We start from the raw sequence: 14,297 nt of genomic DNA on the forward strand, positions 1-14,297 counted from the left end.
TTTACTGGATCTGGGCTTTGCACGCTTTGTTCGCATTATTCCACTTGCCCATGTTAGCAATGAAATTTGAAATCATTTCATACCAGTGGTTCTCTGAGACCTCCGAGGGGTTAAAGCAGCGGTCCCAAGCACCCAGCTCAGTTAGAAGGAGGGTGCGGAAGTGTGAGGATCTATTTCGGTAATCAGGGGATATTGGAGGAGACCCACCCCAGTGCCTCTGGTTGTTCAGCGCACACCTTGGACCCCACCACACGAGCAGAGGCGCCCCGGAAAACTCCCGTCGCGGGAGCGCGCGCCAGCTTCCGGGTTCAGTCCCAGAAGCCACAGATGACCGGAAATGGAACCTGCGCGGGCCTGTTGCTAAGCAACAAATGCTGCCGGGACGCTAGACGGCCCTGGCGCGGAGGGAGCTGAGACCGCCGGAGGTCCCGGGGCGTCGCCTCTATCTTTCTAGGGCTTCTGAGGACAGGAGCGATCCAGAAGCGCCGGTCAGGCCAGCGCGTCCTCGCAGCTATGAGCAGCGAGCAGGTGAGAGGGCTACTTTTCTCCAGGCTCGCCGCCTCCGCGACGCTTCCCAGGCTTTTCAGAAGTGGTGGAATCCCCTCCTGCCCACCGAACTCCCCAGCTGGTACTCTGCGGTGTACAGCTTCTTTGACCCACTTATGGCCTGGGCTACTGAGCGCTTTCCGGGAATGCCCTTGTACGGTCCCTTCCTAGCTGTTCGCCCTTGGTCGTCATAGCAACCAAACCTAGCAGTCCAGCGGCGCGCCAGCAGGGGGAGCCACAGCCCAGAACACCCCATAGTGCTACTGGGGGTGTGCTTGGGTGAGAGGCGGCTCTGCGGGCAGTTGCCGCGGGTTTGGGTTCTAGGGTGGGAATCCAAGCCAATTCCTAGCCGTGTGACTTTGGGCAAATCTCCTCCTTGTTTTTCTAAGCCTTAATTCTCCCACCTCTTATGCAGAGCTGGGGAGGCACCAGAACAACTTTTCTTCTTTCTGAGGTTGTTGCCAAGTTCAAATAAGATACCATCCCATACCGTAACTATACAGTATTACATTGTACGTGAAAGACCTTGGTAAGTGACAAATGGCACTTCCTAAGGTGATATTCCATGGCATGTAATAAAAGATGCACGTTGCAATAGCTGCTTTTCTTTCTTTTTCTTTTCTTTTCTTTTTCTTTCTTTTTCTTTCTTTCCTTCCTTCTTTCTTTCTTTCTTTCTTCTCTTTTGTTTTCTTTCTTCTTTCTCTCCTTTTTTTTTCTTCTAAGAATTCTTTCTTTATTGAACTTAAGAGCAACTATAGTAGAAAAGAAATGCAGAATAATGGCCAATCGTCTTAATATCAGCACAGAATGAGGAGATATTAAACATGGGCATTATTCTGGCCAGGTAGAAAACAACTCTAGTTTTCTACATACTGTTGAATAATAATAATAAAAAGAACCTTATAAACCCTTTGGAAGAAAAACATTTGTTTTTAAGTATGCAAATTTCATTTAGCTTTTAAAAAAATATTAAACTATAATTTTTTGTATTGCTTTATAATGCTTTTTTCGGTATTGTTAGACTTTTTTGTGGAAACAATATTAGTCTCCTAGTCATTGAGTTATAGCTTCCTAACAGAATAATGTGATGATCCCAATTCATTAATTAATCAAATAAATAATCAATACCTGAAATGCTCAAGAAAAATTGGTTTGAGCCTTTTTTTAAAAAAAACATAAGTATAACTTAAGAACTAAGAAATGGACACTTTGATGCATATGCCAAAGTATAAGTAGTATTGATATTAATAGTAAATGAGCAAGCAAAAAACAAAAAGAATTCAGATTCAAGTAACCGAAAACACTGAGCAATTGTTTAATAGATCTTACTAGTAATTTTTTCTATGTGATAGTAACATAATCAGATTTTTAAAATAATATTTGTTATCATCATTATTATATATTGAGCAGCGTCTTTGTTTCATGCCCAGATTAGTCTTTGGCCAGATCTTGAACCATAGCCTACATTGTTAGAGTTTAAAATATACTTCTATCACATTTTCAATGGTATTTCTGAATAGCTGTTTTTCACAATTCCCCTAACTTACCCATCTACTACTAAAAGTATCCACTAAAAACCCACCAGCCGTTAAGTTCTAAATTTTGCTTCATCTTTATAAAAGTGATGTTGGAAAATGACACCGTAGTCTCTCACTCCCCCTCCAGAAAGGTTGTGATTTATTGGAGAAGCAATAGGATCTTAAAAGAATGGAGATGATACTATTTCTGATGTGTATTGGTTGTTTTGTAAATACAAAGAGTTCAGTTGTAAATAAACTATTGTGGCTGAAAAAAAAAAAGAATGGACATGATTTCCATTTTACACTTACTATTTTTGAACAGCAGAGGGCCCTCTATCACTGTTTTGGTTGATTCATAATTTTAAAAACTAATCTCGAGATTTTCATTTATGCTCATTTAGAGTGTAGTTTTCCTTTGGAAGGATGAAAGTTTTTATATTTTAACCTAAGACAAACAGAATGGATTAAACTTTTGGAAATCCCATTTTTTATGTGACATTTACTTGTATATTCATTCAGTTTGAGAAAGCGAGCAGGTGGTAAAATCATATTTGCTGAAGGAGATTTTAACATATTCATCTCATTCGTGGAAGGTTGAGAGTGACATCAAATTTTTCAGGAGTAGCAGTCTGGGCTTTTCTCTTAAATTAGATATTTAGAAGAAATATAAATCCTTTTGCATTGCTCATTTCATTTTTGAAACTAGTTAAAACTTCAAGGCATTTTTAGTGTAGGCTGAAGAACTTTCAGAGGTTTAAAGGCGCAAATATCTAAAGACCAGGAAGCTCCCCATGGAGATAGTACAGACTGTGGCAGAGAAGAGGAAAAAGCCATGCATCTTTTTCTACCCCAGCACTTTTTCTAGTTATGTAATCAAGTAGTTTGTGTTTATATGATGTGATGCTCATTCTGTTTTCATCATATTTTTAAAATGTCATTGCTTAAAAAGGGGAAAGAGTGAAAAAAGTTGGATATGAGGCCAACAGCATGGTGATAACTTTAACAACCATAACTCAAACGTGTGACAACTCACAACTATATTTAAATCAGTACTACTAAATTTTGAGAGGTTATTGTTGATTTAACCAGACACATATGTAGATTCTAGTCATTTGATCAGGATGGTTAATACTAGGCTATACTAGGTTTATGACATCTCTTCCAGGAATCAAGTAGGTGAAAATCAGGAAAGTGAAAACAAAATGCAAAGCCAGACTATTTAAGACAGACCTAGACTCTTTAGCAATTTTAATTTTAGAATGTAGAATTATATTAGGATCCCAACAGAAAACAGATGGCATACTCAAAAGGATTTCACTGAAGAACATTTATAAAAAGACCATTTGTAGAGGTGTTGGTAAGGTTAAAGGAACCATGAGGGATGAAGAGACACTCAAGGATTAACAGTAGTAGGACAGTAGGATGCCATTTCCATGGCTAGGCCTGTCGGGTCATTGAAACAGAATATTATTCCCAGACCCCGCTAAATGCTAGACGCTTGGAATGGTAGCTTCCTGACAGGAGCTGAGGTCTGGAAGAATTTAGCCACTATCAGAACTACAGGGAACAGGGAAGACTAGGAAACAAATATCCTAAACTCTCTGTCCCCCTGCTCTTTAGTCTCCTCCTGGTGCCTTTCTTTGGTTAATCTCTATCAGAAGCCAGAAGCCGAGGGCCCAGATGATGTCCATCATATAATTCAACCTCCTGGGCACAGAGCAGGAAGAAGAGGGTAAAGACTTGATCTAAGGCAGAGCACAACCATGACAGACATTATTATAAATGCATGCAGTCTTCATAGACGGTTCCCTGTCCCTGCCCATAAATCAGTTGGATAAACAGTTTTTGAGATCCTGTCATGAATTTATCATTTAAAATCTTTATATCTAAGAATAAGTCTAAAAAAGAAATAACACCTTTATGAAGAATACTACAAAATGTTTCTGAAGGATATGCTCCCAGAATCTGAAGAAGTAAAGAAATATATTGTGTTCTCAAGAGAGAAGAGTCAGTATTCAATGTGTTTCTATCATTGTCCTAAAAAGTTTCATGCAGTATGGATCCCAAATTTCACGTTAGAAAAAAATGTTAAGATTGTTTATGATAATTTTTAAGAATGGTAAAGTGGAGGGAATTGCTCTACAGATTCCAAGACTTATCAGGAATCATAGTAAGTTAGGCAATATAATAAATTTTTTTTACAGATAACAAATAATCCAATGGAATTAAAGAGACAAAAAATGCATATATATGTATATATGTTATATATACACACACATATATGTGTGTATGTATGAGATACATGCCTAAGAATTGTGTGTGTTTATACTAAAATACATGCCCAAGGACTTTCACTGAGACATCTTTCGTAGTAGAGAAACATTGGTAATAAGTTAAACGTTCATTCACTAGAGAGTGGAATAGATACATTGTACCATGCTTACAGAGTACTATACAGCTGTGAAAATCATTGAGAAAGGTATATTAATGGGGATAAATTTCAAAAACATAATATTAAAAAATAGGTTGCAAAAGGATACAGACGCTGTGATGGCATTTCTATAAAATGTAAAATCATGCAGTAACAATATATATCTTAGGTTATTTGGTAATCATATGTAGTAATGAGTGTAGTAAAAATTTGTATAGGAATGATAAACACAAAATTCCAGAATGGCAGAGTTGGATTGAAGATATACAAGTGTTCATGATGCTATTTTCTGTATGTTTGAAATATTTCCTAATTTTAAAGAGAACGAGACATGAGTAAATATAGAGTGCACAGACAATCTTGGTCAAGGAAACAGATGAATTAATTGTGTAACAATTGGAGTGAAAAGCACCATTGGAGAAGGTTTTTCTTTTCTTTTTGAAAATAAACATTCTTCGAGCTTCCAGACAGCTGAACAGAAAACCTGAGCCAGAGTCCTGGCAGCCAAACCCAAGCTCTACTACTTTCATGGCAGGCGCAGGATGGAGTCAGTCTGCTGGCGGCTGGTTGCAGCTGCAATGGAGTTTGAAGAAGAGGTTTTTTGAAATGAGAGAATAATACGAAAAGTTGCAGAAGGATGATGCTTACTTTTTGGCCAAGTGCCTTTGGTTGAAACTGATGGAATGATGCTGATACTCATTAGAGCCATCCTCACCTCAGCTACCTTGCTGCTAAGTACAGTGTCTATGGGAAGGACCTGAAGGGGAGAGTGAGGATCAACATGTGTGCTGATGGCACCCTGGACCTGATGATGATGATGGCGCTGGCCCCTGAGGAAAAAGAGGAGAACCTTGCTTCAGTCATGATGAAAGCTGACACCTGGTACTTGCCCATCTTTGGAAAGATTTTGGAAGACCATGGAGCGGGTTTTCTCATTGGCAACAAATTCAGCTGGGCAGACATACAACTGTTAGAAGCTGTTTTAATGGTAGAAGAACTCAAGCTTCTGTTCATTCTGACTTCCCTCTGCTGGAGGCATTTAAAACAGGAATCAGCAACATCCCCACAATTAAGTAGTTCCTGCAACCTGGGAGTCAGAGGAAGCTGTTCCTGACATCCGATATGTTGATCTAGTTAGAAACATTCTACAGTTCTAGTGGCAGCAGGTCACATGATGGCAAGAATTAATGATCCAATCACAGTATCAGCACATGCTGTCTGTAGTGGATAACAGAAGCAAACTGTAGATTGTAGGAGGAAAGTGTCAGAAAAGAACCAAACTGGCCAGGCACGGTGGCTCACGCCTGTAATCCCAACACTTTGGGAGGCCGAGGCAGGTGGATCATGAGGTCAAGAGATCGAGAACATCCTGGCCAACATGGTGAAAGCCCGTCTCTACTAAAAATACAAAAATTAGCTGGGTGTGGTGGTTCATGTCTGTAGTACCAGCTAATCAGGGGGCTGAGGCAGGAGAATTGCTTGAACCGGGGAGGCAGAGGTTGCAGTGAGCAGAGATTGAACTCCAGCCTGGCAACAGAGTGAGACTCCATCTCAAAAAAACAAAAAAACATTTTTTTCAATAATGTTTTATGGTTTCATTATGTAGGTCTTACACTTCTTTTGTTAAATTTTTTCTTAAGTCTTTATTCCATTTCATGCAATTGTAAATGGAATTGTCTCTTAATTTCAATTTTGTATTAAATATAATTGTATTAATACAATTGATTTTTAAAATACTTATGATTACTGTTTTATTATAAGGGATACAAATCAGGAAAAAACACATGAAGAGACACGTGGGGAGAGGCCTGGGAGGGTCCTGGATACGGAGCTTCCATGCCGTCTCCCTGTGGAATTGGGATGCATCACCCTCCTGGCACATCCTAAATACATTTGACTTTTGTGTACTGATCTTGTATCCTGTAACCTAGCTGGATACAAGAACTTATTCACTAGCTTTAATATTTTTTGATGAATTACTTAAGATTTTCTATATATAAGATCATGCCATTTGTACAGTATGTTTTAGAATATTTTGGATGATGTGTGCTTATAATAAACACTGTAAAATTTGGTTGAGTAAATCAATTTTATCATTAATGGAGTAAACAGTTTTGTTTTTTCGTGTTTTTCATGCAGGATAAATCGGCCAGCAAAGAAAAATCCAAGACACCAATAAGATTTCTACCACAGCTATCTATGGTAATTTACCAATATACCATCATACTTTATTCCTTTATGATAATTTTTGTTTACTACTTTTCAAGCTTGAAAGTAAGTTACTGAATTTCTGATTTTAAATTTTATACAATTTTAAATTCCATTTGATTCTTTTCTGATGGAGTAATTCTATGAGGTGTACAGCTCAGGAAAAACAATATCAATAAAATAACAATGGGCTTTAATTTTCAGGTATGTACAGGATAGTTGGATACGGGTTAGATTTTACAGAATGAGATTTGCTATCTAGTTATGTTGAATTTAATGCTGTTGAGTTAAACTATTATAACTTCTACAGAAGTTGAGTTAGAATGAAGTTGCAATTCAAATATTATTTGTTTTGAAACATATTTTAAAAGATCAGCATGAACTGTGAATGGAATTTGAATTACTTTATGCAGAGATAATTCCTAATATTTTGAAATAAAAAAAATTGAATGAAAATTTAAGTGTATGATCTTGGACATTTCAAAATACATGTTTTAATTATGTACCTTTTTGTATTGATGATACCAAGATTACCAAAAGTTCTACAAAATAGAATCAAAGCGTTTTTTTAGTTCTGCAAATACTTATCTTGTTTCTAGTTTATAAGTAAAACTGAAATGAAATAGACATTTTATTTTCTCTTTTAAAAAATTTGACAAATTTTAATATTGAAAAAGTGTTATTAGGTTTTCTTTGGCATGTTAAATTTAAATTTACTTGGTGAATAAATGTTCAGCGCTGAGTTAACTAATCTTTTCTAGTCAGCAAGGCATATAATCATCTAAAATGCTTTTGTTGACTGATTTAAAACCATATATTGTGCTCATGTTTGACGGGTTCTTATAATTTTCCTTCCTTATCCTGTGAGTTTTAGGTCTTTTAAAAGAAATTAGATTTTTAAGAGATATTTAAAAAACATTCACTCATTAAAACATTTTTATTTAAATATTAAAGTTTGTCCCTGGGTATAAGTTCTCCAGCAGTAATTTAGATGTAGAGTGAGTTTCATTACGAGCCTTCAGGCTTCTAGAAGTGAACCCTGTAGTTGAAACAGACACTGGTGGCTCTCGGTCCCTGTGAGCTGGTGACCTGATTCTCACCCTTTTGGCACACCTCATTCATATCCCTCCCACAAATCTTTTTTCTTTTTAAATTTTTTTATTGTACTTTAGGGTACATGTGCAGATCATGCAGGATTGTTGCATAGGTAAACACATAGCAATGTGGTTTGCTGCCTCCATCCACCATCACCTACATCTGGCATTTCTTCCCATGTTATACTTCCACGACCTCTCCAGCCCTCTGCTGTCCCTCCCTTGGCTCCCCCACCAGACCCAAGTGTGTGATGCTCCCCTCCCTGTGTCCATATGTTCTCATTGTTCAACACCCGCCTATGACTAAGAACATGCGGTGTTTGATTTTCTGTTTTGTGTCAGTTTGCTGAGAATTATTGTCTCCAGATTCATCCATGTCCCTACAAAGGACAAGAACTCATCAATTTTTATGGCTGCATAGTATTCCACGGTGTATATATGCCACATTTTCCTTGACCAGTCTATCATCGATGGGCATTTGGGTTGGTTCCAGGTCTTTGCTATTGTAAACAATGCCGCTATGAACATACCTGTGCATGTGTCTTTATAATAGAATGATTTATAATCCTTTGGGTATATACTCAGTAATGGGATTGCTGGGTCAAATGGAATTTCTATTTCTAGGTCCTTGAGGAGGAGCCACACTGTCTTCCACAATGGTAGAACTAGTTTACACTCCCACCAACAGTGTAAAAGTGTTCCTGTTTCTCCACATCCTCTCCATCATCTGTTGTCTCCAGATTTTTTAATGATCGCCGTTCTAACTGGCGTGAGGTGGTATCTCAATGTGATTTTGATTTGCATTTCTCTAATAATCAGTGATGATAAGCATTTTTTCATATGTTTGTTGGCCTCATATAGGTCCACTTTTGAAAAGTGTCTGTTCATATCCTTTACTCACTTTTGGATGGGTTTGTTTTTTTTCTTGTAAATCTGTTTTAGTTCTTTGTAGATTCTGGATATTAGCCCTTTGTCAGATGGGTAGATTGCCAAAATTTTTTCCCATTCTGTTGGTTTCCAGTTCACTCTAATGATTGTTTCTTTTACCATACAGAAGCTCTGGAGTTTAATTAGGTCCCATTTGTCAACTTTGGCTTTTGTTGCCAATGTTTTTGGTGTTTTAGTCATGAAGTCCTTGCTTATACCTATGTCCTGAAAGGTTTTGTCCAGGTTTTCTTCTAGGGTTTTTATGATGTTACGTCTTATGTTTAAGTCTTTAATCCATCTGGCGTTAATTTTAGTGTAAAGTGTCAGGAAGGCATCCAGTTTCTGCTTTCTGCACATGGCTAGCCAGTTTTCCCAACACAATTTATTAAACAGGGAATCCTTTCCCCATTGCTTGTTTTTGTCTGGTTTATCAAAGATCAGATGGTTGTAGATGTGTGGCATTGCCTCCAAGGCCTCTGTTCTGTTCCATTGGTCTGTACCTCTGTTTTGGTACCAGCACCATGCTGTTTTGATTACTGTAGCCTTGTAGTATAGTTTGAAGTCAGGTAGCCTGATGCCTCCTGCTTTGTTCTTTTTGCTTAGGATTGTATTGGCTATGTGGGCTCTCTTTTGGTTCCATATGAAGTTTAAGGTGGGTTTTTCCAGTTCTGTGAAGAAGGTCATTGGTAGCTTGATGGGGATAGCGTTGAATCTGTAAATTACTTTGGGCAGTATGGCCATTTTCACGATATTGATTCTTCCTAACCATGAGCATGGAATGTTTCCATCTGTTTGCGTCCTCTCTTATTTCATTGAGCAGCGGTTTGTCGTTTCCTTGAAGAAGTCCTTTACATCCTTTGTTACTTGTATTCCTAGGTATTTTATTCTCTTTGTAGCAATTGTGAATGGGAGTACACTCATGATTTGGCTCTCTGTTAGTCTGTTATTGGTGTATAGAAATTCCTGTGATTTCTGCACATTGATTTTGTATCCTGAGACTTTGCTCAAGTTGCTTATCAGTTTCAGGAGATTTTGGGCTGAGATGATAGGGTCTTCTAAATATACAATCATGTCATCTGCAAATAGAGACAATTTGACTTCCTCTTTTCCTAATTGAATATCCTTTATTGTTTTCTTCTTGCCTAATTGCTCTGGCTAGAACTTCCATTACTGTATTGAACAGGAGTGGTGAGAGAGGGCATCCTTGTCTAGTGCCAGATTTCAAAGGTAATGCTTCCAGTTTTTGCCCATTCAGTATGATATTGGCTGTAGGTTTGTTGTAAATAGCTTTTATTGTTTTGAGATATGTTCCTTTGATACCTAGTTTATTGAGAGTTTTTAGCATAAAGGGCTGTTGAATTTTGTCGAAGGCCTTCTCTGCACCTATTTAGATAATCATGTGGTTTTTTCTTTGGTTCTGTTTATGTGGTGGATTACGTTTATAGACTTGTGTATGTTGAACCAGCCTTGCATCCCTGGAATAAAGCCTGCTTGATCATGATGGGTAATCCTTTTGATGTGCCGTTGCAATCAGTTTGCCAGTATTTTATTGAAGATTTTTGCATCTATGTTCATCATGGATATTGGCCTGAAGTTTTCTTTTCTTGTTGAGTCTCTGCCAGGGTTTGGTATCAGGATGATGTTGGTCTCAAAAATTCATTTGGGAAGGATTCCCTCTTTTTGGATTGTTTGGAATGGTTTCAGAAGGAATGGTACTAGCTCCTCTTTGTACGTCTGGTAGAATTCAGCTGTGAACCCGTCTGGACCTGGACTTATTTTGGTTGGTAGGCTATTCATTGCTGCCTCAGCTTCAGCCCTTGTTATTGGTCTATTCAAGGTTTCTGGTTTAGGCTTAGGAGAGTGCAAGTGTCCAGGAATTTATCCATTTCTTCTGGGTTTAATGATTTATGTGCATAAAGTTGTTTGTAGTAATCTCTTATCATAGTTTGTATTTCTATGGAATCAGTGGTGATATCCCCTTTATTGTTTTTTATTGCATCTATTTGATTCTTCTCCCTTTTCTTTTGTATTAATCTGGCTAGTGGTCTGTCTGTTTTATTGATCTTTTCAAAAAACTAGCTCCTGGATTTATTGATTTTTTGAAGCGTTTTTTGTGTCTCTATCTCCTTCAGTTCTGCTCTGATCTTAGTTATTTCTTGTCTTCTACTAGCTTTTGAGTTTTTTTTTTTTATCTTGCTTCTCTAGCTCTTTCAATTTTGATGATAGGGCATCAATTTTAGATCTTTCCTCACTTCTCATGTGGGCATTTATTGCTATAAATTTTCCTCTAGACACTGCTTTAAATGTGTTTCAGAGATTCTGGTACATTGTGTCTTCGTTCTTGTTGGTTTTAAAGAACATCTTTATTTCTGCCTTCATTTCATTGTTTATCCGGTCAACATTCAAGAGCCAGTTGTTCAGTTTCCATGAAGCTGTGTGGTTCTGAGTTAGTTTCAGAATTCTGAGTTCTAGTTTGATGCCCTGTGGTCTGAGAGACTGTTTGTTGTGATTTCCGTTCTTTTGCATTTGCTGAGGAGTAATTTACTTCCAATTATGTGGTCAGTTTTAGAGTAGGTGTGATGTGGTCCTGAGAAGAATGTATATTCTGTGGATTTAGGGTGGAGATTTCTGTAGATGGCTGTTAGGTCCACTTGGTCCAGATCTGAGTTCAAGTCCTGGATATCCTTGTTAATTTTCTGTCTCATTGATCTGTCTAATATTGACAGTGGAGTGTTAAAGTCTCCCACTATTATTGTGTGGGAGTCTAAGTCTCTTTGTAGGTCCTTAAGAACTTGCTTTATGTACCTGGGTGCTCCTGTATTGGGTGCATATATATTTAGGATCATTAGCTCTTCTTCATGCATTGATCCATTTACTATACTGTAATGCCCTTCTTTGTCTCTTTTGATCTTTCTTGGTTTAAAGTCTATTTTAACAGAGACTAGGATTGCAACTCCTGCTTTTTTTTGCTCTCCATTTGCTTGGTAAATCTTCCTCCATCCCTTTATTTTGAGCCTATGTGTGTCCTTGCACTTGAGATGGGTTTCCTGAATACAGCACACCGATGGGTTTTGGCTTTTCATCCAATTTGCCAGTCTGTGTCTTTTGATTGGGGCATTTAGCCCATTTACATTTAAGGTTAATACTGTTATGTGTGAATTTGATCGTGCCATTTTGATGCTAGCTGGATGTTTTGCCCGTTAGTTCACACATTTTTTCATTGTGTCGATGGTCTTTACCATTTGGTACATTTTTTGGTGTGGCTGGTACTGGTTGTTCCTTTCTATGTTTAGTGCTTCTTTCAAGAGCTCTTGTAAGGCAGGCCTGGTGGTGACAAAATCTCTCAGCAATTGCTTGTCCATAAAGGATTTTCTTTCTACCTTCACTTATGAAACTTAGTTTGGCTGGTTATGAACTTGTAGGTTGAAAGTTCTTTTATTTAAGGATGTTGAATATTGGCCCCTACTCTCTTCTGGCTTGTAGGGTTTCTGCTGAGAGATCCACTGTGAGTCTGATGGGCTTCCCTTTGTGGGTAACCCGACCTTTCTCTCTGGCTGCCCGTAGCATTTTCTTCTTCATTTCAACCCTGGTGAATCTGATGAATATGTGCCTTGGGGTTGCTCTTCTTGAGGAATATCTTTGTGGTGTTCTCTATATTTCCTGGACTTGAATATTGGCCTGCATTGCTAGGTTGGGAAGTTCTCCTGGATAATATCCTGGAGTGTTTTCCAGTTTGGATTCATTCTCTCCGTCACATCAGGTACACCTATCATATGTAGATTAGGTCTTTTCACATAATCCCATATTTCTTGGAGGCATTGTTAATTTCTTTTCACTCTTTTTTTTTCTCTATTCTTGCCTTCTCATTTTATGTCATTGAGTTGATCTTTAATCTCTGATATTCTTTCTTCTGCTTGGTCGATTTGGCTATAGAAACTTGTGTATACTTCACAAAGTTCTTGTGCTGTGTTTTTCAGCTCCATCAAGTCGTTGACATTTTTCTCTAAGCTGTCTATTCTAGGTACCATCTCATCTAATCTTTTTTCTAGGTTCTTAGTTTCTTTGCATTGGGTGAGCACATATTCTTTTAGCTCTGAGAAGTTTGTTATTACCCACCTTCTGAAGCCTGTTTCTGTGAAGTCATCAGATTCATTCTCCATCCATCTTTGATCCCTAGCTGGTAAGGAGTTGTGTTCTTTTGGAGGAAGAGAGGCGTTCTGATTTTTGGTGTTTCCATCCTTTTTACACTGGTTTCTTCCCATCTTAGTGACTTTATCTACCTGTGGTCTTTGTAGTTGGTGACTTTCAGATGGGGTCTCTGAGTGGATATCCTTTTTGTTGATGATGAAGTTATTTCTTTCTGTTTCTTAGTTTTCCTTCTACCAGTCAGGCCCCTCTGCTGCAGGACTGCTGGAGGTCCACTCTAGACCCTGCTTGCCTGGGGATCACCTGCAGGTGCTGCAGAATGGTAAGGATTGCTGCCAGTTTCTTCTTCTGTTATCTTCGTCCCATAAGATAACAGCCAGATGTTGGCCTGAGCTCTCCTTTATGAGGTGTCTCTTTGGGTATACGGGGGTTGGGGAGCTGCTTGAGGCAATAGTCTGTCCCTTATAGGAGCTCAAGTGCTGTGCTGGGAGCTCCGTTGTTCCATGCAGAGCTGCTGGGCAGGTACTGTTAAGTCTGCTGCAGCAGAACTCATAACTGCCTATTTTTCCAGGTGCTCTGTCCTAGGAAGGTCAGCTTTATTTATAAGTTACTGTCGTGCTGCTGCTGCCTTTTTTCATAGATGTCCTGCCCCACATGGAGTAGTCTAGTCACAGTCTTTCAGTAGATGTGTTGCTGAGCTGCCGCAGGCTCTGCCCAGCTACTGTGTGAACTGCCTTGGTAGTGGCGGAATGTCTCGGTAGTGGTTGTTCCCCATCCTCCCACTGAGCTGGACTGTTCTGGGTCCAGTTGCACTTGCTGCAAAACTCTCAATCCAGAGTGTTTCAGATTGCTTATTTTGTGGAGGTGGTACCCGCCGAGCCAGATCACCTGGCTCCCTATCTCTATCCTGTCCCTTTCAGTTGAGTGGGTGGCTCTGTCTGCCCGGAGTTCCAGGTGCCAGTTGAAACACCCACCCAGTTGTGTGAGTTTCTGTGTGCCAAGACGGCACCGGCTGAAACCGCTGTGTTGAAAACTCATGGCATTTTTCGACCTGGGAATCTCCTTGTCTGTGGGCAGTGAAAATTTGTTTGGAAATGCGGTGGGCACTCACTCTGCATTGTTCTTGCTGGAAACTGCACTCTGGAGCTGTTCCTATTTGGCCATCTTGGATCCTCCCTCCTCTTTAATCTTTTATGGAACAAGATTAGAGTTGAACAATGAAAGAACAGTTGGAAAGATGGAAGAGCACTGACTTACATGTTTTCTTAGCCTATTTTCCTATACACGAGGTATCTGAAACAAGGACTTGTGTGCAGGTAGTGTATTTGAGAAGAGTAAAACGGGGAAGAGATTGAGGAGAGTAAAACTTCTTAGGAAGAAGAAAAAGCCATACAACCATAGGTAATCAAGTTGATTAGCATAGTA

The 14,297-nt window shown here is 38.9% G+C and overlaps 1 protein-coding gene across 1 annotated transcript in view; it reads left to right on the forward strand.

The window, feature by feature from the left end:
* Positions 1 to 319: 319 nt before the first annotated feature.
* DNAH7 (dynein axonemal heavy chain 7) overlaps positions 320 to 14,297 on the forward strand; it is a 172,677-nt gene continuing 158,699 nt past the window's right edge. The window contains exons 1-2 of the mRNA XM_032278796.1: positions 320 to 528; positions 6,637 to 6,699. Coding sequence (XP_032134687.1) covers positions 514 to 528; positions 6,637 to 6,699 — 78 coding nt within the window. The 5' untranslated portion in view covers positions 320 to 513. The remainder of the gene's footprint in view (positions 529 to 6,636; positions 6,700 to 14,297) is intronic.

Source organism: Sapajus apella, unplaced genomic scaffold (assembly GCF_009761245.1).
Source record: "Sapajus apella isolate SASKATOON/1434 unplaced genomic scaffold, GSC_monkey_1.0 scaffold10, whole genome shotgun sequence".
Classification (NCBI taxonomy): domain Eukaryota; kingdom Metazoa; phylum Chordata; class Mammalia; order Primates; family Cebidae; genus Sapajus; species Sapajus apella.